The following is a 27,381-nucleotide window of genomic DNA, read 5'->3' as shown; positions in this document are numbered from 1 at the left end:
CACAATCAAAATCTCATGAGCCTTTATTCCGCCAATAACTTTGCTGAAGTTAGAAAACATTGTTTAGGCCATAAAACTGGCCTAAATATTGATTTTATTATTAAAATATCAAGGTTAATGACAAACAAAATGCTAATAAGTGACAGGTGTAAGGAAACCCACTATGTTTTACAATGACATTGCAGTGTATACGTTTATTGCAGGTTTTCAAGCAGACTTTTCGAGTACACTGTTTTTCAAGTGCACATTTGTATTTGTTATTGATTTGGCTGTTATATTTCAGTTTTAGTGTCCAGTTGACCTTTAATTAATGCAATTGAATCATTAGTTAATGTTGCATACATCATCAAGTCAAGGGTTGGGTTTGTGGTGTTAATTGTACTCGGCACTTAACATTTCAATACATATGGGATATGACATCGTAATTTCCCTGTTTGACAAATATGCATTTAGTGTTTGTTACATGGCATATGAGGTCACTGACTTATTATAAAGCACTGGTAAGCACATATCCAGGGGCAAATATAAACCATAGAAGCAGCCCAAGTGTTGTGTCATGTTGTGACAGGAATTCAGATGACGTGGCACGAATATAGCCAGTGTGGCAGTAATTTTGGCAATGTTTTGACTGATAGGCAGTATGTGGGGTCATTGTGACAGTATACTGAGCTATATATAAGGAAATATTACAAATATCGGCCAGTGTTACAGTATATGGTGACATTAAAGTGATACCATAGGCACTGAAACAACAAGCCTAATAAAGCAGTTTTGGTGTATAGATCATGCCTCTGCAGTTTCACTGCTCAATTCTCTGCCATTTACTAGTTAAAAAAACATTTGTATCTGTTTATGATGCTCTAGCTATGAATCCCCTGGCTATGACTGATACGTGAAAAAATATGGTTTCATTTTCAATCAGATGTTAACTTGCATTAGAAGTTTTTTTTTTATTTACTGCACTCTAAATTGAACTTAAATCACACGTAGGAGGCTCCTGCAGAGTTTAGAAGATTAAGTCACATGCAGGGAGGTGTGACAAGGGTTGTATATACTAAATGATTTAACTCCAAAATAAGCAAAGAATTGAGCAATGTTACTGCAGGGGTATGAACTATACACTTAAACTGCTTAATTAAGCTAAAGTTGTGCTGGTGCCTATACTGTCCCTTTAAGTGGAAGTATTACAACCTAAGTATCAGGAATCAGTCATGGAGTATACTGTAGCATTTATTAGGAAAAACTTTTATTCTTATACATAACTCAATTATTCTGATATTTATGGACAAAAAAGGAACAATGAATTGGTCTACAATGATCAATATCCTTAAAAAGGGACCTCCAGACACTGACACATCTTTGGAACGAAATAACTAGCCGTATTTTCTTTGCACACGCAGTGTTGTATAGTTTTTAAAAAAATGTGTTCTGCAGCATTCTGCATCTTAACCCTGTCTCCTCTGTCTCCTCTTCCAATCAATATTTTCTTCTTACCGGTTGCTGTTCAGTTTACAACCCCCTTTTTGTCCATCAACATCTCGTCTGGCGTATCCAATGTCCAATAACACATTTGTACATGTCGACAAGATGTATAACAAAGCATTTTGGTTGCTGCAGTTAGGCTAACAGCATGGCAGGGCCCTCAACCTTTTTATTTGGTCTGTTTATATCGTATTGTCTCTCACAGTTGTACAGCCCTGCGGAATATGTTGGTGCTTGATAAATGTCAGTAATAAATAAATAAAGATTATATCTCGAACTGAGAACCCTGACACTCCTGCTCTGAGGAGAATTGAAACTGTGTTAAAATAGGGATCTTGGATGAGTGCTAGTCAGCTCCATTCTACACTTTAACCGTACAGATCATGACCCACATGCAAGAATTAGTAGCTTGTGTTTTCTCAAGCTACTTTCTTGGGTTGGCAAAGTTCAAAGTTAAAATCAGTGGTGTATTCTGATTTTGACCTGCATGAGGAATGACAAACCCCCCCCCCCCCCCAATCCCCCCTTCCAAATTTCTTCCTGACAGACACACACCATCACTGGTGCATGCAGTGACATACACACAGATATGCAGCCATTGTCACACACAGTTTAACTTTCACTTTCAATAAAACATACACATTCACAGACATACACATGGACAGATGACAAGACACACATGCACACTCACTGACAGGCACACTCACAGACAGAAATACACTCACTGACAGATGCACACTCACTCAGTGTCAGACACACACACTGAGACACACATATACTCACTGACCGTTACACACTGACAAACACACACACACACTTAATGACAACACTAAGTGTCAGACACACACACACTCAATGTCAGACACACACATACATTAGCAGACAAAAACATTCCCTAACAGACATGCACACACTGACACATGCATACATACACTGACAGGCATGCATACACACTGACAGACAGACACACATACACTTTTAGTGACATACACACACACACTCTTTGACAGACACATACACACTCACTAACAGACAGACACACTCACAATTCTTTTTGTTTAAGTTCAATCCATCCAGCCTCCCTACCTTTGGGAGTCTTGGATGGAGTTCTTCCCTGGGGTCCAGTGGGGTTGGCTGCAGCTCGGATGGCAGGGCATGCAGACACTGGCAGGTGGGCAGCTTGGCAGGCAGGGAGCTCTGATCCTTCTGCTCAGCTCCATCGCGTCACTCTTAGTGATGCCGGGGCCAGAATTACGTCATATTCCGGCTCCGGCATCACTGCAGGGCATGTGATCTGAGCAGGAAGAGCTCAGAGGACAACAGCCAGCCAGCTCTTGAGCCCCCCAGGACAACAGGCTGAAAATGCATCTGCCGAGGCGTTTGGGGTGGCTTTTTTTTGCCGCCCCCCAAAAGTGCCATCTAAGGCAAATGCCTTGCGAGCCTCACGCTAAATACAGGGCTGCTTAGTGTAAAAGCGTGTTCCCCTTTTTTGATTTAACAGAAAGTGCAGGTTTCAATGGAAATTAACACTGCTATAAATTAAACTTGTTATACCCCCTGCTTTAATGCAAACGACTGTCCTGGTTTATTTAGCTCAGTGTAACTAAACACAAGAGGCAGGCAATTTCACAGAGCCCTTGCCTTACAGGACCTTCTCATTGAGCTGCATTGTGAAGTCTGTGATTAGAAAGCCTGGGCTTGGTTAGAATAGGAGGTCTTGCAACGGCTGTATACAATAGTTACATGCTTGCATAGTTGTCTAGGTTGAAACTAAACTCTAAACAAGTTCAACCTGGCAGCTTTTGTCTACATGTTTTCATTTGGGGTATATCTAGTAAACAGTATATTTTTGGGGGGTGGGGCAGTGGAGTGTCTTTTTTTTTGTTTTTATTGGTCAACTGAGGGGAGTATTAAGTAACTTCTAAAATAAATGCATCATTTTAAGACCACTGTCTCATTCAAAAGTTTTAGCTTTGAATTAGACAGTTATCTTACTCTGCTGGCTGAAAAAAAAATCAAATAACTATGATTTAGTTTTTTTCTATATTTACCTGCTTCTTTTTTTTTCTTTTACTTTCCACACCCACTCTACGGGTACTTTGATCTAACCAATCAGTGTCCTATATCTAGGAATGCTGTAAAAGTGCATTGGGCATGCCTGGCAGATTTTAACATGTGCAGTTGGAAGATCTCTTCACATTGTAACATCCTGACAGGTTAGAAGAGAGGGCATCTGATCAGTGTGAATCAGGCATAGCAGACTCTAGTGCTGGGTTTCTCTTTCCTGCTGCTGCAGAATGATATCCTGTTTTTGTCATTAGTGGACTGGTGTGAAACTGAGTTTGGTGGCTAAGGAGGAGAGAGGAAGCTCAAGAAACTCCCATAAATGAGAGGCGTGCCCAACAATACAATCTGACAAGGTTTATAGTAAGTTTACAAATGTTTCTTACATACTTTTTAAAATATTTCTTACTTTATTTTGGTTTTGTATATTTGTTTCAAAGTGATACATGTCCCTGGAAGCATTCTTTTAAATATTTTATTATTTGGGGAAAGTTTATATTTGGACATTATTTTGTTTTAAATGCACTATTTATACATGTATGGATTAAAAAATATTATATTAAAAATGTCACATCCAATGTTCGTCGTGTTCATTTAAACAATGTGCTATATGCGCATACCATACAGAAACAATAAATAAATACATTACTTTCCAAAGCACAAAAAAAATATCAGATTCTTCTTGTCAGATTTTTTGCAAGTCACAGATAATGGAGGGGCTTAAAGGAACCTGTATTCCTAATGATATAGCATCCTTGATAGGGTGCTCTCTTTATAGGTCTTTATAGGTCTCCCCACCTACAATAACCCTATTTTTACTTACCTCTTTCCAGCACAGGGGCTTCCCCGGTGCTGGCTAGATCTACTCTGTGATGCCCAGTGTCATTTAACAGAGTAAATCTCTGTTAGGGACCCAGAAGCACTCCTAGTGGCTGACTGGAAAAAAAACACTAGACGTGAGGTTTCTTAAAAACGGCAATATTTTACATTGGGCATTGCACCCAGACCACTTCAGTGAGATGAAGTGGTCTTGGTGCCTTTAGTGTCCCTTTACATTTAGAAATGACTCCATATCCTCAGTTACATTTGTGGAAGGGGCAGTTTGGTGTAACGTGTGATGCAATTGCCATCTCTCGTTGGCAGCAATACTCTCTCTTAAAGATTCTGCAATGTGTATAAGTTCCAAGCACACCCAGCTGCATTAGTAAACTGTTAAAGTAAGCTATATTTGAGACAGCACCTAAAATAGCATGTGCCTGAGTGTACATTTTTCTGAACCTGCAGCAGTAAGATGCAAGGTTGTGGCAAAAGCAAAACTCCAGTAGATTACTATTCTAGAGCTGAGAACATCCCTGATCTAAAATGGGCACTTAAGGTCAGTGTGTGCAATACACCAAACAACACCTGACCATAGGGCACCAGAATTAGTATTTAACCTAAATAAATAAAATACAATAAAAACATACGTGTCATTTGCAGAACCAATGTGCAAAAGGGACTATAGAGCTACTCTGTCCACTCTAGCAGTACACAAACAGTAGGTCAGAGCTACTATGTCCACTCTAGCAGTAAACAAACAGTAGGTCAGAGCTACTCTGTCCACTCTAGCAGTAAACAAACAGTAGGTAATGTGTAGGGAATGTAGTATATGCTCCAAATGTTAAACTACATAAAAAAAATATTTTTTTTAGAAAAAGACCCTGAAGCAGTCTCACACAGCAGCTCTTTCATCTGCTGCCCGGAGCCCTTATTTGTCTTGCTAAAGCTTCCCATGGAAACAACGTGACTACTGTCTGCCTCTGTGTGCAGCCATCAAGGGACTGCTCTGTGTGTGAGGGAGGAAAGGACTCCCTCTACTGCAGGCTGTAAGCCTATTATGTAATAGGAGGGGGGGCTGCACCCTCCCCAGCCTGGCTCCCTGCAGCACTCTCTATGAATGGAGAATTCTGGGGACACGCACAGAACAGGCAAACAAGTAATCAGCCCTTGGACTTGATTATAACCCCCCAACACACACATACACACACACACTACTGAATCCTCACTCCCCCTGCATTCCCTGCCTTCAGTTTCAGCGTGTGCTCCAGTGGTGACGCTGCCTCCCTCAGCCCATGTAAGAGCCACCCAGAGAGGAAAGATCTGCTTGAACACCTCCTGCTCCTCCTCCTCCTCATCCTCCTTCTAGCCAGACCCAGGCACTGCAAGGCACCTCCAAGACACAGCTAAGAGACTGGGGGGGAAAGAGAGAGAGAGGCAGAGGGGGAATATATCCAAGGGTTCCATTCTAGAACGTTAAAGAGATATTGATACATTTCAGAGGAAGCATGGAGGTACCACGCCTGAGCCAACACATCAGCAGCCCTAACAGCCCTTGTGAGGAAATGATCAAGAACCTGAGCTTAGAGGCTATTCAGCTGTGTGAGAGGGACGGTAAGTCAACTGCTCCTTTTAACCCTTTCTATGCCACGCCCCTCTTGCCTGAAGGGTTAATCTTTTTTTTCCTTATACATCCTTATGTCTCTGCCCACCTCATGCCTATGTGTTTAGTTGTTTCTTTGTTATCCCATTAACGTGTCTGCAGATTGTCACAGCTTTTCTAATTTAGAACAATGGATTTTCTTCTAGCTGGTCCATACGCTCCCAGGTCTGTGTGTGTGTGTGTATGGTAGCTATTGATCTCTCCCTGGTCTGCACTCTGTTGGTACTATTGCTCAATGATTTGCATTGCAGCATTTGAGTGTAGACGATGCAGCGCTGGTAACAGAGAACATACTTAGAAATGGATGTGCTTATCATAGGCAGCCAGTTAGCAGAACTCCTAATTCCCATTTTCTATCAGCCAGCATTGCATAGAACGTGTGATTATTTGAGACAAAAAGGCAATTCAAAAATAGATTATTTCCTATGCACTGATGTTGTTTTGTGTACTATCTGTAAATATTTTTATGCTTTTTTTTATTTTGTATTTATTTTTACAACAGCATTAAATATATGTTATAACGGGGCGTGAGGTTGCTGCTGGGGGGTGGAGGGGGGAGAGATAAGGGCTTGGAGGTAACATTGCAATTTCAGCACCATGGACAGATGAACCTACTGGATTCTGGGCAAGGAGTCAAGATCTGCTGAGCATCTGCACTGAATTGGCAGTTAATTTGCTATTGCTAGCAACAGCAAAATAATTCTACCCCATGCAGAATCTAAAGAGTGCATTAAAAACTTGAAGAATATTTATATATTCCCCAGCCAGTGATGGCATAATTTGGCAGAGATCTGGAACATCTGTAAACATTTGATGGTTTACTGTTATAGATGCAGACATGTGATAATTCTGACACACCTGTGTGTATAGTCTGTGTGTGCTACAAAGACTGCAGGTTCTAAAAAGCACTGACTTTACAAAAATGGTGGATATTCCAGGCATCCTCTAAATCATCGCTTTACTTATACATGTTATATCGGTTGTTCTTTAAAAATATGGTTCTAAAAGAGAAATTGCAGCATTGGATTGAATTAAGCAAAAAAACTTGGCACACAGGTTAATATTTCACCTTGGGATCTTGACATGCGTGAATTATTTCTCAATGGATTGATAGGTCTTTTGAGATTCTTGAGTTTTTTTTTTAAATAAAATGGCTTAATCTGCTGCATGTGTGTGTGCAGTCTGCTTTCCAAGCTAAATGTGTTTTTTTGAGAAGGTAAATGTGTGGCACTGTAACGCAAGCGAAATAATTATACAATGCAAGGGGAACCCACGTTTTCTAAAATTGAGGCTAGTCTTCATGCTGCGTCTTTGCAAAATGCATTGGCATCTGCTGTGCAAATAATTTATTGTGCTGTCATTTTTCCTTCATGCTTAAAAACTGTTCTGGCACAAAATTATAAGTTACAAGGACGGAATGCAAAATTTCCTTTTACTGACATAATTGCTGCTAAGATTAAAGTTGGCCTTGACACAAAATGTTATGTCGTTTGTGAGATTATACTAAGATTCACTTACGGACATTAAACTATGTATGCCCTGATGACATCATAATAAGCTATAATATATTATCTTGATGTTTCATCCAAATCTGATTTAATATTTGCATAATAAACATTGCATAATAATTTGATTTTATTACGAAATAAGAAAATTATTCATATTTTGCAGTATATGCTAAAACATATACTTAGAGGTCTTCTATATTGAATAAACTGTATGATAAGCTGAGAGGTCTATTTTTTTGCCTGTATAACACACTAAACGTGTGTACGTGTATATGTATGTATCCTGCACCCCAATAATATACCTATTATTAAGGAGATTTTGTTTATGTCAAATGTGCTTTTTGAACTTTGTTAGAATTCTATAAAAAATCTCAAGTTTAAGGGCTAGCCGATATTTGCAGCCTTATATATTTGTGTGTGAGTGTATTGATATGACATTAATATTACCATTCATTAGCTATGATAACTGCTTACAAGTCCTTTTTTTTTTTTTTTTTAAATCAAGCCACTTTTGTTTCTTTTCTTTTTCTTTTTTTTTTTTTTATAATGTGTCAGTGCAAAGGTCATGTGAAAAACCTTTATATAAATGATCTCTGCACTCAGCCTCATGACCACATTTTTCTGTGATTAGCCTCATAAAGGCGGGTTCTCAGTGATCTAAAAATCGATGTACAGTTCTATTTTAATAACTCTGGGATGTAATATGGGACAGAAACTGCATAGCAATTGTAAAAAAAAAAAGTTGGTCAGCATCATTAGCCCAAAGTAACGAATTGTTATTCAAATAACTAGTAGACCATCAAAATAAAATTGATAAAAGATTTTTAAGCAAATGTGTTTTTAATATTTCAGTGACAATCAACCCTGATCATACCTTCATAATTTAAATTGTCGTATAAGTAAAAAAAAATAACAATTTGTTATGTTTAAATTTGTAAATATACAAATTTGCATAGCTCTAACTGTTGCTTATTTTTCCTACTTAACTGATATATTGACATGTGGGCTGACATTCTCTTTAGTTGGTAGAAGTGAGATTGGGTTTCTGATCTTGCAAAAAAATTGTCTGACTGAAAATGTAATACAATAAGCAGCATTCTGAACTACCTAAAGGTATTCTAGGGTATTTTTTTATAAATAATCTTCCGTTCTAGTGTGGTCTATGCATAAGTTCTTAACTTGGTCACATCACTGGCTCAGATCATTGATCAAATGTCTTTTTACTTTGTAACAGGAGACATTAAAACAAATGAAGACTGCTTGTTCTGAAAATGCACTCTTCTTTCAGTCTTTAATAGCACTTTAATGTACTTCACAAATTGATCTCTGCCTATGTTTGTTTTGTTATTGCTTGTTACACTAGGGAATATAGAATTATGAAACAGCTCAAATATGGTTGAGAATGTGATCCTATAATACATGGCTGCCCAGTTAGTTATGGTCACATGAGCTCTTATTAAATCTGTTGAGTAATGTGATATAGCCACGGGCAGCTACTGGCCTCAAGCCTTATTTTTAATGTTTGCCAGACAATGTTGAAAATGAACTTTAACTTATATTAACCATTTTTCATGTAAGGCTCTGTTTAATTTTAAATGTATACCAAGGATTTAGCAAGTCAAATCACAATGCAGTAGAGTCTAGGCACAGCTAGGGCACACAATGCAAATGAGGAGGAAAGCAGACACAATGTACACTATGTGTTTCTCCTCTATAACTATATATGCTAAATGACAAAAAAGGAATAATTTATAACAACAATAGGCAGGAAGCAAAGATACAAGTAGCCACTTACATATCTACATTTCGTTAATTTTTTCAGACCTCAAAACCATATTTGCTAAATATACGTGATGATAATATTAAGATATCAAAAGTAATGGAAGTGACTTTTCTTCATTACTTCTCCATTGCTTTGAGAGTTGTTATAAAAAATATTCACACATTAGACATCAATAATTTTGTGTACATTATTGCAACTTTAATCTATTAGAATCTATCGCTGTTACAATGAATTCTCTGATATAAGCTATTACTATTATTATTTTATTATTATTTTTATAGCGCCAGCAGATTCCGTAGCGCTTGATCACTTACCGGCATCCCTGTTTGTAAATTCAAAGCTTTGAAAAGACGTCTGCTTTGCAACCTTAATCTGTTGCTATACATTTTCCTACTCAACAAAATCCATCGTAATGGCTTATTTTTTTTGGTGGAAGTCCATTCCAGAAAATGACTACAGTGCTTGTTCAGTATGTTAGAGATTCTATGAATAAGGTGAGATAGGAACCTGAGAATACGTTATCCCCATGTCCACACGTCGACTTTTCATCAGGGCTAAATTTCTTATAAAGGCAACCAAAAGACATACGAAACTTATTTGTACAAATGTGATATTGTCTGACAGAGATCTCCAATTCTCCCTTTCCTTTGTGTTCCGGATATTGTAGCAGTTTCTGTTTGATCTTTATCTTATTAAGAGAATGAATTACCGCATTGAATGGTGGATTTGCTTGTTCTAGACAGTTGATAAAAACCTTGAACTCTTTGTGCTGGTTAAATGATGATACATACACTTGGAATTGGATTCGTTCCCTCATTCCATTTAGTTTCACTTTGAGCAAGCTTCCTTTTACGTTGTATCATATTTGCCTTTATATCCAGGTGTATATTCTATCCTTTTCCTGCTGGAATGTTTGTTAGATTTGCTATTGTAACACATCCCTGTACATACTTTTACATATATACATACGTTTTGCTTGTGCTATAAAAAAAAACCTGTAGGAATGACTTCATGCAGAAAGAAGCAAGGTGGGTTTTAGGACCGCACTGCTTTGCAGAAATTGCTTTTAAATAAGAACTCTTAAAGGAACACTCCAAGCACCATAACCACTACAACACATAGAAGTGGTTATAGTGCCAGGAATAATCTGGCACGCCCTCCAATGTAAGTAGTTAAATTACTGTCTGCCTCTTCCAGTCTTATATGAGAGCCAGAAGATCCTGCTAGAAGCATCTGTTGCATGTCTCTTGTGGTTGGCCCTGAAGTGCAGACCCAGTTTTTTGGGTAAGAGCATCAGCTGATCACTCTCAACCAATGAGCTAAGCTCTGCACTAGCAGGTTTAGCCCAAACAGAGAGCGTCCTGTTCTCAAACCAAAGAGGAGGAGCAGGGATGAGTTCCCATGGGCCTTGAAAAAAAGTCAAACTATTAAAAAATGTTGGAGGTGGGGCAACAGTGCGCTACTGCTGCCATAACCACAACAGTGTTCTGTAGTTGTTATGGTGCTTGGAGTGTTCCTACAAAAGCAATAACCAGTTTAATTATATATCAAAACAAACATATAAACATATAGACAGCAACCATGTTCGTTTTTAGATTACTATGTTAAACAAAGGCTAAAAGAAGCACCCTTATAGTATACCATTAATAAGTAGAGAGAATGTAAACATTCTGCCAAATCTATTGTTGATACAGCAGTTGTTTTCTCCGATGATATAATCTTTCCAGAAATGATTCCAGTTAGACAACTATGTTTTTGTTTTACAGTCGTCAATATGTCAATGACAGTTTTCTGTAACAGATTGTACTTCAGATACTAGACATTGAAAACCAAGTGATGATGCAATCACCCTCTGTGTTCTGAGTCATGATAACAATTAATTCCATTTATAATCATTTGCTTTTGAAATTCTAGCCAATTTGTTTTAAACGCATACTCTTTATTGGTATGAAATTATGTCTATACAAATACCTTCAAGTAAAACAAAAATCTACACCTGTTAATAATGAAAATATGAACATAAAAACGAGGCAGCAAGTTTTTTTTTCGTCATAAAATAATACAATTGGGAACATTCTATGTAAATATATGTTTGAATGTATATTTCGAAACATTCCATTTTAGGTAAACAAATCAGTGTAGAGTTTAATTCTTAAAATAAAAAAAATAAAAAATGTTTGAGGGCACAATATATAACCCCGCAGATGCGTGTTTTGACTCGAACACATTCCAAAGCAGGTTCTTGAATTGTTTTTCAGTCTGGTTTTCCAATCTGCCATCAAATTGACTTGTACTCTCTGCCATCTCCCTTTGTTTACTGTGTATGATACCAGATGGCTGCTCTCCAATGTACGGTCCCATGTGTATTCCATTTCTAGGTATTGGTGAAATTTCATAACCCTAAATTAGAAACATGAATGCTTCGGGCCTTTGACCTTCCATCAAGCCTTCTAAAAAATAAATATTTTCTTATTTTTGTATTTATTTTATTTCCCAAAGCATTGGCAGAAATATGAGCTTTCATAAGAGTGTAGTCATGTCCCATACCGACGGAAGTCAATCAGGTACATATTCAATCACTTAATTTTCTTGAATTTTTTTTTTTTAAGCGAAAATGCACTATACAAATAAAAAAAATTGTCTATTGAGTGGAAATGGGTGATTTTACCAATAATTATCCTGTTAATGTGATTCCTGTATCTGTAAGATTTATAAACTTGGGTATTTCTCTTTTGCAACTTGGAATTCTCCATTTTGCCATTCTTTTAATGCTCTTACTTCAGTATCTTCTCACTGTCATCCATATCGAGGGACTAACCTCATCTTAGTCTCCTATTGACCTTGATTTTGTTGTGTCTACCTCAAAATATGGCATTTTGATCCAACCTGCATGTTTTGCATTTTGATGGACTAATTCCCTATTGTGGTCATGGACAGTCACACAGCTTACATGAGACCACTGGGCGCAGTGCTATGACATGGGATTTCAACTGAAGTTTAGATCTCTTTATATCTCAGGCTCCGTGAACATACTTTAAAAGATGTGAATGATTGTGTTGCAATCGTAAATGGATCTTCAAATGTACTCTGCCAATTTTTCAGCTTTATGAGACTGCTTTTTGCTGAAAAATAGCAGTGTTTACATTGCTGCTTAAGTCCACCTCTATTACCCAAACCTTCCAACCCAGGCATCCTTTTAATCGGGATATTAGTGAGAGGGGGAAAGACGGTAGGCCAGAGATGCAATTGCATCACTGGCACCACACAAATGGCGGAACCAACGCAGCAGGGGGTGATCAAGCCCAAAGGATAGGCAGGGCAGCCTGGCATGAAGAAACATCAGGCTGTCTGTCCATCATTTAGGCCAAGCCAATGAGGTCAGACCAATGAGGTCAGACCTTGCTGGGAGCTCTGTCTCCGTGATCTCTACAGGGTCCTAAGTCCTTGACCATAGCACGAGCATGTTGAATGATGAATTCACACTACTTGATCACAGCTTGCTGGGGACAGTTTCCTGGTGTTCCCAAAAGTGGAACACCAGGGAATGAAGTTGGGAGGGCTGGGCAGGACCTAAAACCAGCATGGTTGGGAGTACTGAGTAGCTGTCACTAGGACAGCCACTTGAGGAGCTTCCTGGGTTCCATCCTGCAAAGATTGCAGGACCAACATGCAGCATTTCCACACTCAGCATGGAGATGCTAAACACTCCCCAATGAGATGCACTAGCATGAGGAGATGTTGATTGGTCACAGCTCTGCGATTTCCTCACATGCGCACTTGACACTCAATTAGTCCCGATGGGGAAGCATTATATTGACTAAGATCATCTGTGTTGATGAGCTCAGTCTCTAGAGTGGTAAGACCAGCACACCAAGGGAAATAAGGTGAGTAAATCTTTTTTCTCAACTTCTGGGGAAGGCCATTAATCCAAATAGGTAGTATAGCACTCTAGCATTTGGAATACATGTTTGTTTTCCTAACCCTCTACTGTTTCTTTAATGTATTGATTTTTTTGTGTAAAGAGACACAATTTGATTTTAAGAGCCAGATGTATCCTCTCTGTGAAACATCACACTTCTATCAATTCTGAGATTATAGTTTGAGTTGTGATTATAAAATGCTCTCAGTGCTATCAATCAACAGGTATTTATCCCAACCTCCTGCTGTTTTGCAACATTGTAAATTAAGGTTGTGTTATTGTTGATCTCAGCTGATAAGAATAGAATACTGCGTCACTTGGTTATTTTTCTTGTATGAATTATACAGTTGGTTATAAAAACAGAAAGATACAGCTTTGATGACACATTCATTTAATGGTATGGCTACAATTATGGTGCCGTTAAAGTAAACGCTTACAAATTCAATATACCTAAATTACTGTGTTATCTTGGAAGATTGCTTATGGTTGAATATCAATAAACCTGTCATACTTGTTTTAGCATGATATTATTTTATAAAGTAAGGATGTTCTGTAAGCATTGGTTATGATGGTTAGAGCTCATTAGCACATTTACATCATATTTTGAGAATTTATTTTTAAATCTCTCCTACCTGAACAAATATGTACATTAAACATGCCTGAAGAATGTCCGTGGATGAGATTTGAATGATTATTATATCGACATCTTACATACCCTAAAGAAAATAGTATTGCCTCCCTAATTTAATTCCCTATGATAGGTTTCTCTCTAGTATTCAAAGTCTGACAAAGTGTGAATTATGTGTGTGTATCTTCTAAAGAGGGCCAACCTTGACCCTAACTTCCCATTCAACTACTGCCCTATCTTGCTACGACTGTTTTTCTCCAAGATCCTTGAGAGCTGTTTGTAACGGACCGTTTCAGCATAAAAGGGGAAAAATCCGTTTAGGCGATAATCCCCTTTTCTAGAGACAGGCACAGCTACTGCAGAACACCACACTCCCGATCTGGATACGAAATAACACTCCGAACTGGAACAGCTGAACAAGAAAAGCATACAATCCGCTTACACTCTTGGCAGTCAGCTTAAATCCAATTCCCCCCAAGAACGAGACGACAATTCATTTTGAGGGTTAAGCAGGAACTCTGGACTGGCTCACCCAGCCTGGCTTTTATTTCCAACTCACACATACAGGCCACACCCAGGGGGAGGCATAAAAGAACCAATGACATAGATGTTACCTCCCACACATCCCCTCCCCTTAGTGTGACACATAATCCCATTATGCATACAGAGTAAAATATACTTTTACACAACTTTCCTAACTCTAAAACCATACATCACATTCACATAAAAAATACATATCCACAATCAATCCATTCAGGGGAACAACATATTAAAAAATGGCATGAATCCGACCAGGGGTTCAAAAGTTACTAAAAGTATCTTTTGTTCCTTTCTGGCTGGCAGAAAAACATCCCCACAATGCACCCTGGTTTCCTCCCTTCTGCTCTGGAGTTAATTGGAGAAGTAATCCAATTACCCAGGACTAAAGGCAGACTCCATTAACCACATGGTTGCAAAACAACATAAAACACTTTAAAATACATAAAGTCACATTTACACATAACACACAGACATTTCACCTATCCCCAGATAGCTGGGATCTGCACGCACAAAACTACCGAATAGCGCGCAGATCCTACTCACACAGTACAATTGCCATGGAGCTAAAGTCTTTCCCATAGTCTTTCATTATACGAATAGGCTCCATGGTATGGCTATCTGGGGTATCACATTCCCATAAAGTCTGGTCCATAGTCCAAAGGCAAGAGGCGGGCAATCAGCCCCCTCCAAGGACACGTGGCGAGGTCGGTTTCGCCACACTTCTCCCCTTTACCCCCCAGACTAACAGGGTACTTGACCTCCTGCCGGTCAGTGCCCTTGTTAGTCCAGCAGCCCACCCACAAGACAGAAACAGCAGAGCAGCCCACCCACAATAAACAGTTACTACACCTGGGTGAGGGAGAATCTTGTCCAGGTTCAGGTGCCTCACCACGGCTGTGTGGGGGACTGGTAGGCTGCCTTGGTAGGTTGCTGAGGGGGCAGAGACCAGCGGTACTCTGTCCTGTTGCCAGCACTACCACGGGAGTAGTCTGGTTGGAGCCTGGTTGCTGGAGACCGACTGTCTCCCCTTTAAATACACCGCTCTGCTGCTGGAGACCGACTGTCTCCCCTTGAGTTACACCGCTCTGCTGCTGGAGACCGACTGTCTCCCCTTGGGATATATTGCTCTGTGGCTGGGGAACAGGACCGACCGTCCCTACCCCTGGTGCTGTAAGTGCAGAGACTACGGTCCCATCTGCACAGATGTGGGGCTTAACATCTCCCCTTGGTGGGTTAGGCTGCCGTGGGAGAGAGGGTGTAACAAGCTCCTCTCTCTGGACGGTGAACTGCCGCTGGTGAGAGGGGTTAGCAGGCTCCTCTCCCTGACACTCTCTCTGCTGGTGGAAAGGGAGACCAGCTGTCTCCCCTTTCCTTCTCTTGTCCTGCTGCTGGGGTGCGAGACTGACTGTCTCTGCTCCCTGACGGACACACTGCCGCTGGGGAGGACGGACGACACCATCAGCTCCCTGGGGTACACACTGCCGCTGGGGAGGAAGGACGGCACCTTCGGCTCCCTGGGGTACACACTGCCGCTGGGGAGGAAGGACGACACCTTCTGCTCCCTGGGACCCACACTGCCGCTGGGGAGGGAGGACGCTGCTCTCCGCTCCCTTCACTTCACACTGCCTTCTTGGCATCTCACTTTGCTGCTGGGGGGCAGGAACAACAACATCTGCCCCCTGTAACTCAGCCTGCCGCTGGGGAGGAAGGACGGCACCTTCTGCTCCCTGGGACACACACTGCCGCTGGGGAGGATGGACGACACCATCAGCTCCCTGGGGTACACACTGCCGCTGGGGAGGAAGGACTGCACCTTCTGCTCCCTGGGGCACACACTGCCGCTGGGGAGGATGGACGACACCATCAGCTCCCTGGGGTACACACTGCCGCTGGGGAGGAAGGACGACACCTTCTGCTCCCTGGGACACACACTGCCGTTGGGGATCTGGGCCGGAATTTAATAGTTCTACATAGTCCATCTCCAGCCCTTGTTCCATGGCAGCGAAACGGCGGAGGTCTCGTCCCAGTCCAATAGATCTCGGGCCCTGTAACATCTCACTCCGGTAATGCACGATAGTACCGTGACTCTGCTGGACTGCCGAAGTCGGCGTCTTCTGTTAGGGCCTTCCACAACAGGCCAGGGCTAGTGTAGTGATCCCCCTCCGGCTGGATGCCCTCTGCCCTCCACGTCTCTGGCTGGACAGTGCACCACCACAGTGCCCGGTATGAGACGTCCAGGCTCAGTTCCCTTTCCACGAGGTACTCAAGTTGTCTTACCCGCTCCCCTCCGGGTTGGTCCCCCAGAAGCGGCATCCGCCAGGCCATTTGTTCCTCCAACAGGTATGCGGCACCAGGAAAGCGCTGCTGCCGTGGATACTGGACTTCTTCCCGGGCATCATACCATAATCTTATCCGGGCATTATCTCTCCATTCTAATTCACTCTCTTCCTCAGGTGTGTGTGTTGCCCAGGTGTGTGTGTTGCCCATTTTCCCAAAATCCTTCGTAGATAGGGGCGCTGTACGGGTACTGGCGTTGCCCTCACTTTGTAATCCAGGAATAGTGTTGTCTGTAGCTGTCCCTCTGGTTGTAGGAACGATCCCGCCGCTTGCTACCAATTGTAACGGACCGTTTCAGCATAAAAGGGGAAAAATCCGTTTAGGCGATAATCCCCTTTTCTAGAGACCGGCACAGCTACTGTTTACGCGAGATTGACCGACTTCCTGGAATCCAGCTCAGTGCTTGACCCACTTCAAACTGTATTCCGGGCTCATCACTCTGTTGAAATTTCTCTGACCAAAGTATCCAATGATCTAATTACTGCAAAATCTAGTGGTCAATATTCTATCCTAATTCTTCTTGACCTTTCTGCTCCCTTTGACAGTGTTACTCATCAACAACTTCTTCACGACCTCTGTAATCTCAGTCTACGAGATACTGCTCTTTCCTCATGCCACCACTTCCTTTTCCAGTGCTCTTTCAGTGTTTCTTTCTCTGGCTCTGCCTCTTCTCTGCAACCCCTCTTTGCTGGTGTTCACCAAGGCTCTGCCCTTGGTCCCCTGCTGTTCTCGATCAACACTGCCTCCCTTCGTAAACTCATCAGATCCTTTGGCTTCCAATATCATTTCTATGCAGATGACACGCATATCGATCTGTCCTCTCCTGATCTCTCATTGTCCCTCTTGACTCGTGTTTCTGAAAGCCTCTCTGCTACTTATAATTGAATGGCTGCTCACTTATTAAAACGTAGCCTGTCCAAAACAGAGCTTCTTGTGATTTCTCCCTCTAGTGCTGATACTCCCGTGTATGTCTCCCTCCAAGTCAATGGCACTACCATCAGCTTTACCTCACAGGCTCGCTGCTTTGGTGTTTTCTTTGCTGGTCTCCTTCTCCTCTCATGTCCAGTAGATCATCAAATCCTGCCGCCTACATCACAAAAACCTAGCACACATCCACCACTATTTAATGCTAAAGTGCTGATCCTTTACTACTGCAATCCACTTCTCAGTGGTCTTACATGTTCCCAACTTGCCCGGTTACAGTCTGTAATGAATGCAGTGGTGAGGTTCATCTTCCTGTCTGGCCACACGTCCCAAGTAGTGATGTACCGAACTGTCTGCCGGCGAACAGTTCCCGGCGAACTTAGCGTGTTCGCGTTCGCCGCGGCGGGCGGACACATGCGCAGTTCGATCCGCCCCCTATTCGTCATCATTGGGCAAACTTTGACCCTGTGCCTCTCGGTCAGCAGACACATTCCAGCCAATCAGCAGCACTCCCTCCCTTCCACACCCTCCAACCTCCCTCCCAGCATCCATTTTCGATTCATTCTGAAGCTGCATGCTTAGTGAGAGGAGGGAAAGTTTAGCTGCTGCTCATTAGATAGGGAAATTGATAGCTAGGCTAGGGTATTCAGTGTCCACTACAATCCTGAAGGACTCATCTGATCTCTGCTGTAAGGACAGCACCCCAAAAAGCCCTTTTTAGGGCTATAACATCAGGCTGCTTTTTTTTTTTTTTCCTGTGTAATGTAATTGCAGGTGCCTGCCTGCCAGCTTCCGTGTGAGGTTCACATTGGATACTGTGCCTACTTGCCCAGTGCCACCACTCATATCTGTTTTAACAATAGGTTAAGCTTTACATTTAAAATAAATATTTTTTTTTCACTGTAATAGAAGAGCAGTTGCCTGCCTGCCAGCTTCTGTGTCAGGTTGGATGCCTTGCCCATTTGCACAGTCAGTGCCACCACTCATATCTGTTTTAACAATAGGTTAAGCTTTACATTTAAAATAAATAATTTTTTTTCACTGTAATAGAAGAGCAGTTAGTTGTCTGCAAGCGTCTGGGTGTCAGGCCTACTTCAGCGTGTGCTCTGCAGACCTGTGCCAGCGTGCTTTGACAGTTGCCAATCATATCTGGTGTCTCTTTAGCGTGCTTTTACAAAGAAAAACGGTTTCTAGTGTAAGCTAATAGCAGCCAGTCAGTGTCCTTCAAGCGGCTCTGTCAGTCCTTCCTTCAGCGTGTGCTCTGCAGAACTGTTCCAGTGCACATTGCCAATCATATCTGGTGTCTCTATAGCGTGCTTTTAAAACCAAAATTTATTTTTCACTGTTATAGATTGAATAGCAGTTACTTGTCTTCAAGCGGCTCTGTCAGTCCTTCCTTCAGCGTGTGCTCTGCAGAACTGTTCCAGTGCACATTGCCAATCATATCTGGTGTCTCTATAGCGTGCTTTTAAAACCAAAATTTATTTTTCACTGTTATAGATTGAATAGCAGTTACTTGTCTTCAAGCGGCTCTGTCAGGCCTACAGTGTGTGCTCTGCAGAACTGTTCAAGTGCACATTGCCAATCATATCTGGTGTCTCTATAGCGTGCTTTTAAAACCAAAATTTATTTTTCACTGTTATAGATTGAATAGCAGTTACTTGTCTTCAAGCGGCTCTGTCAGTCCTTCCTTCAGCGTGTGCTCTGCAGAACTGTTCAAGTGCACATTGCCAATCATATCTGGTGTCTCTATAGCGTGCTTTTAAAACCAAAATTTATTTTTCACTGTTATAGATTGAATAGCAGTTACTTGTCTTCAAGCGGGTGTGTCAGGCCTACAGTGTGTGCTCTGCAGAACTGTTCAAGTGCACATTGCCAATCATATCTGGTGTCTCTATAGCGTGCTTTAACAAAGAAAAAAGGTTTCTAGTAGGGATCGACCGATATTGATTTTTTAGAGCCGATACCGATACCGATATCCTGTGAACTTTCAGGCCGATAGCCGATATAATTTGCCGATATTCTGTACATTTACCATTTTGGAAAATAAAAAACTATTTCTAAAGGTAAATGCACAAAATATACATGCCACGTGTAGTGGATGCAGTGTGTTTAGACAGGGGAGCTGTGTATGTGTGTGTAGTGGATTGTGCAGTGTGTGTGTAGTGGATGCAGTGTGTGTTTGTATAGTGTGTATATAATGCAGTGTGTGTTTGTATAGTGTGTGTGTATATAATGCAGTGTGTGTATATAATGCAGTGTGTGTGTGTGTGTATATAATGCAGTGTGTGTTTGTATAGTCTGTGTGTATATAATGCAGTGTGTGTTTGTATAGTCTGTGTGTATATAATGCAGTGTGTATATAATGCATTGTGTGTGTGTGTGTATATAATGCAGTGTGTGTATATAATTGTCAGGGTACCTGGAGTCTCTACCTTTGAGAGAGGTAGAGACTTAGAAGGTTATCCGTCCGGACGCCATGTCTCCTCGGTCTCCCGCGGTTCACTCGGTCTTGCTAACGCCGGCCGCGAGGGAGTCACTTCCTTTTATAACAGAAGGACCGGAGGTAGACGTCATGACGCTAACCCGAAACATCCTGCCACTCAAATCTCGGGAGACGAATCAGGACTCGCCGGAGGCGTGTCCCCTCTCCCTAGCCAGGATACTTAACGGTGGTTCTCTCATTCACTCATTGCCCTGTCGTGGTTCTAGTCCGCCTAGTCACACAGTGCTTTATTATTCACTTGTCTTTTGGTTCTGACCCGGCTTTGTTGTTTACTCTCCTGTCTTTCTGTTATCCTTGACCCGGCTTGTCTCTCGCTTACCTGTCCTCTGTTATCCTCGACCTCGGCTTGTCTCTGACCATTCTATTGTAGTTATACGTTAGTCCGGCCATTCTAAGGACCGGTATACGTATCAGCTACTCTTTGTACTCTGCGTGTTGGATCCCTGACCCGATCCTGACATTACGACAGGGCCATGGATCCTGCAGGTACAAATTGTCAGCTTGGTTCTCCTGATCCTAGGTTTGACGCCATGGATCATAGGATGGATCAGATGGCTCTGGCACTACAGGCGCTGCTGTCTCGCCCTATTAATCCACCTGAGGAGAGGCGTAACACTTCTGCTTCTTCTGTGGGTTCAGGGTTAGAGGTAGCTACTGTAGGTGCTTCTTCCCGAGTTACCCCACCTGTACGTTATGCTGGTTCCCCTGAGAGGTGTCGTGGCTTTTTGAACCAGATCAGTATTCATTTCGAGCTACAGCCCCGTTCATACCCTACTGATAGGGCAAAGGTGGGATTTATTATTACCTTACTCATTGAGAAAGCTCTGAGATGGGCGAATCCGTTGTGGGAGAATGATAATCCATTAGTCTATAACTATAATTCCTTTGTAGCTGCTTTTAAAAGAACTTTTGACCCTCCTGGCAGGAAGGCCAATGCAGCCAGATTACTGTTGCGCCTTAGACAAGACAACCAAACACTTGTGGATTATGCACTAGAGTTCAGGTCTTTGGCGGCAGAGGTAAAATGGAATGAACAGGCCTATATAGACGTATTCTTAAATGGATTATCTGATGTAATACTTGATGAGGTAGCTACAAGAGAACTTCCCGAGAATCTGGAGGACTTAATTTCCTTTATCTCTCGTATTGACGAACGCCTAAGGGAGAGACAGAATACTCGAGATAGAACCGCTAAATCTTTCTCTAGACTAGTACCATCATTTCAAGTTGCTGAAACCAAAGATCCACAGGTTTCAGAACCTATGCAGTTAGGCCTTACTCGTCTCTCAGAGGAGGAGAGACAGTACAGGAGAAGAGAGGGACTGTGTATGTATTGTGGGTTCAGAGGTCATGTACGTTTGAGCTGTCCCAGCCGTCCGGGAAACGCTCGCACCTAAGTTTCTCTAGAGGACAGACCTTGGGTGTTTCGATTTTGTCCTCTACTCATAACTACAAAGAACATAGACTCCTATTACCGGTCTCTTTAACTTGGGAGAAGGGAACTTTAGAAACTATGGCATTGATAGACTCCGGCGCTGCTGAGAGTTTTATCGACCAAAAGTTTCTCACCAAACACACTATCCCATCCCAGTTAAGGAAGACACCCTTGGCTGTTGAAGCCATTGATGGTAGACCTTTAGTTGAGCCTGTGATTTCCCGGGAGACCACACCTCTTTACTTAACTATTGGTATTCTACACAAGGAGGAAATATCCCTACTACTCATTTCATCCCCTTCTGTTCCCATAGTCCTGGGATACTCCTGGCTTAAGAAACATAACCCCGTTATAGATTGGAGATCAGGGGAAATAGTTTCTTGGGGCCAGAATTGTCAAGAGAGTTGTTTAAAGAAAGTGTCACCTCTTTGTAGTGTCAACCCACTTAATAACGCTACTGACTCTACCAAAGTACAGATACCGTCCTTGTATCAAGATTTAAAGGCAGTATTTGACAAAAGAAAGGCTGATACCTTACCACCACATAGGCCTTTTGATTGCAAAATTAATTTACTTTCTGGTACCATGCCCCCCAGGGGTCATGTATATCCTTTGTCCACGAATGAAAACTTAGTTCTAGAAGAGTATATTCGTGAAAACCTAGACAAGGGGTTCATTAGAAGATCCTCCTCTCCTGCTGGGGCTGGATTCTTTTTTGTTAAAAAGAAGGATGGTTCTTTAAGACCTTGCATTGACTACCGAGGTCTTAACAAGATAACCATCAGAAATGTTTATCCGATTCCCTTGATCACCGAGCTTTTTGACCGATTAAAAAGTTCTAAAATTTTCACTAAGTTAGACCTTAGAGGTGCTTATAATTTGGTGAGAATCCACGACGGTGACGAGTGGAAAACTGCATTCAATACTCGATATGGGCACTATGAGTATACTGTAATGCCTTTTGGTCTCTGCAATGCTCCGGCAGTATTTCAGGACCTTATTAATGAGGTTCTTAGGGAGTTTCAAGATGACTGTGTAATTGTATACCTTGATGATATTCTTATACATTCCAGGGATATTGAGACTCACCACAGGCAAGTCAGGAGGGTTTTACACAAACTTCTTCAGCATGGCTTGTACTGCAAACTAGAGAAATGCAGCTTTGACCAATCCCAAACTACGTTTCTTGGTTATGTGATTTCTGGGGAAGGGTTTGAAATGGATCCGGAGAAGCTCCAATCCATATTAGACTGGCCTTTACCTCAGGGTCTCAAGGCTATCCAGAGATTCATTGGTTTCTCTAATTACTACAGACGTTTCATTAAGGGATACTCCTCTATCATTGCTCCCATCACTAACATGACCAAACAAGGGGCTGAGACTAAGAATTGGTCTACTGAAGCTCTTCGGGCTTTTGAGACACTCAAAGAGCTGTTTGCTTCCGCACCAATTTTAGTTCACCCTGATACTACTCTACCTTTCCTACTCGAAGTAGACGCTTCTGAGACAGGTATAGGTGCTGTTCTGTCCCAAAGGTTGGGTGTAGATAAACCATTACATCCTTGTGGATACTTTTCCAAAAAATTGTCCGGTACTGAAAGCAGATATGACATTGGTGACAGGGAACTACTAGCGGTTATAATGGCCTTGAAGGAGTGGAGACATTTATTGGAGGGTACTTTGCATCCTGTTACTATTTTGACGGATCATAAAAACTTATCCTATATTGGGGAGGCTAAACGACTATCATCTAGACAGGTTCGTTGGTCCATATTTCTCACTCACTTCAACTACGTACTCACATATAGGCCAGGTTCTAAGAATTCTAAAGCCGACGCCTTATCTCGCCAATATGAACCTGCTGCCGTATCTGAGCCGGTTTTGTCCTCTATAGTACCCAAGTGTAACATTATCGCTAACACTACTCTCAAAGTTCATTCCCCGCTACTTGATCAGATAAGGAACTTGCAGCATCTGGCACCTAGACTGACTCCGGTTTCCAGACTTTTCGTTCCTCCTGAACTTCAATTGGAGCTCTTACAGTGTCTTCACGAGAGTAAGGTGGCTGGTCATCCGGGTGTCCGCAAGACGTATTCTTTGATCTCCAAGGATTTCTGGTGGCCGTCGTTACGGAAGGATATTAAGGATTTTATCGGGGTTTGTGTGGTCTGTACTAAAACCAAACTACCGCATACGCTTCCTTGTGGCCTTCTACAACCGCTGGAAATTCCTGACAAACCTTGGTCCTGTGTGGCAATGGACTTTATTGTGGATCTGCCGGTTTCTAAAAAACACACTGTTATCCTCACCGTAGTCGATAGGTTTACCAAGATGGCACATTTCGTACCTTTGCCTAAACTCCCGACTTCTCCTGAATTGGCGGAGGTCTTTGCTAAAGAGATTTTTCGTTTGCATGGGATTCCTTCTGAGATCACTTCTGATAGAGGCTCCCAATTTGTTTCACGTTTTTGGAGGTCGTTCTGTTCTCAATTAGGCATCAAATTGAATTTTTCGTCCGCCTATCATCCTCAGTCTAACGGAGCTGCTGAACGAACTAACCAGAAGATTGAGCAATACTTACGTTGTTTTGTTTCCGAACACCAGGACGATTGGGTCGGTTTGATTCCTTGGGCAGAGTTTGCGCACAACAATCTTGTTTGTGACTCCACGCATTCAAGTCCCTTCTTCATGAACTATGGCTTTCATCCATCCATTCTTCCCCCGGTTTCTCCTTCCCAAGGAGTGCCGTCGGTTGATGTCCATGTGGCCAATTTGAGGAAGTTGTGGGATCAGACTCGACAGATTCTTCTACACAATTCTGTACTGGTAAAGAAACATGCTGACAAACGTAGAAGGGCGGCTCCGAATTTTGTTCCAGGCGATAGAGTGTGGTTGAGCACTAGGAATATTCGTCTTAAAGTTCCTTCCATGAAATTCGCTCCTCGTTATATTGGTCCCTACAGGATCTTGACTCGAATTAACCCAGTGGCATATCGTCTAGCTCTTCCAGCTACTTTACGCATCCCGAACTCCTTTCACGTGTCATTGTTGAAACCTCTAATCTGTAACAGATTCTCCTCCACAATCGCCCCTCCGCGCCCTGTTCAGGTGGAGGGTCAGGAGGAATATGAGGTTAACTCCATTATTGATTCTCGTGTCTCCCGGGGACGAGTACAATATTTAGTTGACTGGAAGGGATATGGTCCTGAGGAGAGGAGTTGGGTACCACAAGAGGATGTTCATGCTCCTCGTCTTCGCAGGGCATTTCACTCCCGCTTTCCATCTCGCCCCGGCTCCTTCCGCCCGGTGGGCGTATCTGAGGGGGGGGGTACTGTCAGGGTACCTGGAGTCTCTACCTTTGAGAGAGGTAGAGACTTAGAAGGTTATCCGTCCGGACGCCATGTCTCCTCGGTCTCCCGCGGTTCACTCGGTCTTGCTAACGCCGGCCGCGAGGGAGTCACTTCCTTTTATAACAGAAGGACCGGAGGTAGACGTCATGACGCTAACCCGAAACATCCTGCCACTCAAATCTCGGGAGACGAATCAGGACTCGCCGGAGGCGTGTCCCCTCTCCCTAGCCAGGATACTTAACGGTGGTTCTCTCATTCACTCATTGCCCTGTCGTGGTTCTAGTCCGCCTAGTCACACAGTGCTTTATTATTCACTTGTCTTTTGGTTCTGACCCGGCTTTGTTGTTTACTCTCCTGTCTTTCTGTTATCCTTGACCCGGCTTGTCTCTCGCTTACCTGTCCTCTGTTATCCTCGACCTCGGCTTGTCTCTGACCATTCTATTGTAGTTATACGTTAGTCCGGCCATTCTAAGGACCGGTATACGTATCAGCTACTCTTTGTACTCTGCGTGTTGGATCCCTGACCCGATCCTGACAATAATGCAGTGTGTGTATAATGCAGTGTGTGTGCGTGTATATAAAACAGTGTGTTTGTGTAGTGTGCATTATATATACACACACTATACAAACACACTGCATTATATATACACACACACACACACTATACAAACACACTGAATTATATACACAGTGTGTTTGTGTAGTGTATGTGTATGTGTATAATAATAGTGTGTGTGTGAGGGGGCATTTTTTCTTAAACATTTTTTTTTCATTTTTATATTAAATTATTATTATTTTTTTTATATATATTTAATTATTATTATTTATTTTTTGTTGTCCCCACTCCCTGCTTGTTGCCTTGCCAGGGAGGGGGGATATGTTAATCAGTGGTGGTCCAGTGGCATTGGCTTAGCTGTGGGAGGGGAGGGGAGGGAAGTGGGGTGGGCAGCAAGCATTTACTCACCTCCCAGCAGCTCCTCCAGCTCCCCAGTGTAAATCTCGCGAGACCCGCGGCCGTCAGAGCTGGCCGCGGGTCTCGCGAGATTTACACTGGGGAGCTGGAGGAGCTGCTGGGAGGTGAGTAAACGCTTGCTGCCCGCCCCCCCCCCAGGACCGCCGGGCTTGTAATGAGCCTGGCGGTCCTGGGAGGTATTATCGGCAATATCGGTATCCCTATTGGCCGATACCGATATTGCCGAAAATACTGAATATCGGCCGATTATATCGGTAAAACCGATAATCGGTCGATCCCTAGTTTCTAGTGTAAGCTAATAGCAGCCAGTCAGTGTCCTTCAAGCGGCTCTGTCAGTCCTTCCTTCAGCGTGTGCTCTCCAGAACTATTCCAGTGCACATTGCCAATCATATCTGGTGTCTCTATAGCGTGCTTTTAAAAACAATTTTTTTTTTCACTGTTATAGATTGAATAGCAGTTACTTGTCTTCAAGCGGGTGTGTCTAAAATGGCTGCCATATACATGTCCTCTGATAGGAGACGCGGAAGGTATTAAACTGATATGAACAATACTAAACTCACCACTCCTATCTGGTGGCACATTAGCTTGCCCGCGCAGTGCCCCAAATTTCAAGTAAGAGGACCGACCAAGCATCTTCTTCCATCTCCCTGTTACATAAATCAATGCCATATCCATAGAAATTGTAGAGAATATCCAGGATAGTTTTACAGGGCCAAATCATGTCGCCTGTTGAACGAGGTGACCTTGCTCGGGTCCCAGGTGTGCGGTTCCTAAAATGGCTGCCATATACACGTCCACTGATAGGAGACGCGGAAGGTATTAAACTGATATGAACAATACTCCACTCCTATCAGTAGGTCCGTCCCATTGTGATTTATGCCCCCCACCCACCGCGCAGGGATGGGGGCCGGGGGGGGAGGAAAGTAGGCCCCCCCATTGTGATTTATGGCCCCCACCCACCGCGCAGGGGTGGGGGCCGAGGGGGGGAGGACAGTAGGTCCCCCCATTGTGATTTATGCCCCCACCCACCGCGCAGGGGTTGGGGAGGACAGTAGCTCCCCCCAGTGTGTATCATGGGCTTTGAGGACAGGTGTCAATCCATACCTGCCAAGTGACCCTATGTAGGGGTAACAGTCCCTATTCTGCTCTGTGTCAGTGTGTATCACAGTCTCTGTGGACGGGGAACAGTCTCTATTCTGCTCTGTGTCAGTGTGTATCATGGTCTCTGTGGACAGGGAACAGTCTCTATTCTGCTCTGTGTCAGTGTGTATCAGGGGATTTGAGGACAGGTGTCAATCCATACCTGCCAAGTGACCCCATGTAGGGGGGACAGTCTCTATTCTGCTCTGTGTCAGTGTGTATCATGGTCTCTGTGGACGGGGAACAGTCTCTATTCTGCTCTGTGTCAGTGTGTATCATGGACTCTGTGGACAGGGAACAGTCTCTATTCTGC

General features: G+C 42.7%; 1 protein-coding gene across 1 annotated transcript in view; it reads left to right on the top strand.

The window, feature by feature from the left end:
• Positions 1–5,473: 5,473 nt before the first annotated feature.
• Positions 5,474–27,381, top strand: part of PHYHIPL (phytanoyl-CoA 2-hydroxylase interacting protein like) — a 147,587-nt gene continuing 125,679 nt past the window's right edge. Inside the window, exon 1 of the mRNA XM_063434894.1 lies at positions 5,474–5,976. Coding sequence (XP_063290964.1) covers positions 5,871–5,976 — 106 coding nt within the window. The 5' untranslated portion in view covers positions 5,474–5,870. The remainder of the gene's footprint in view (positions 5,977–27,381) is intronic.

This window comes from Pelobates fuscus, chromosome 10 (genome assembly GCF_036172605.1).
Source record: "Pelobates fuscus isolate aPelFus1 chromosome 10, aPelFus1.pri, whole genome shotgun sequence".
Taxonomy (NCBI): domain Eukaryota; kingdom Metazoa; phylum Chordata; class Amphibia; order Anura; family Pelobatidae; genus Pelobates; species Pelobates fuscus.
Note: the sequence above shows the minus strand (reverse complement) of the source record. Positions and strands in the feature narration are given on the sequence as shown.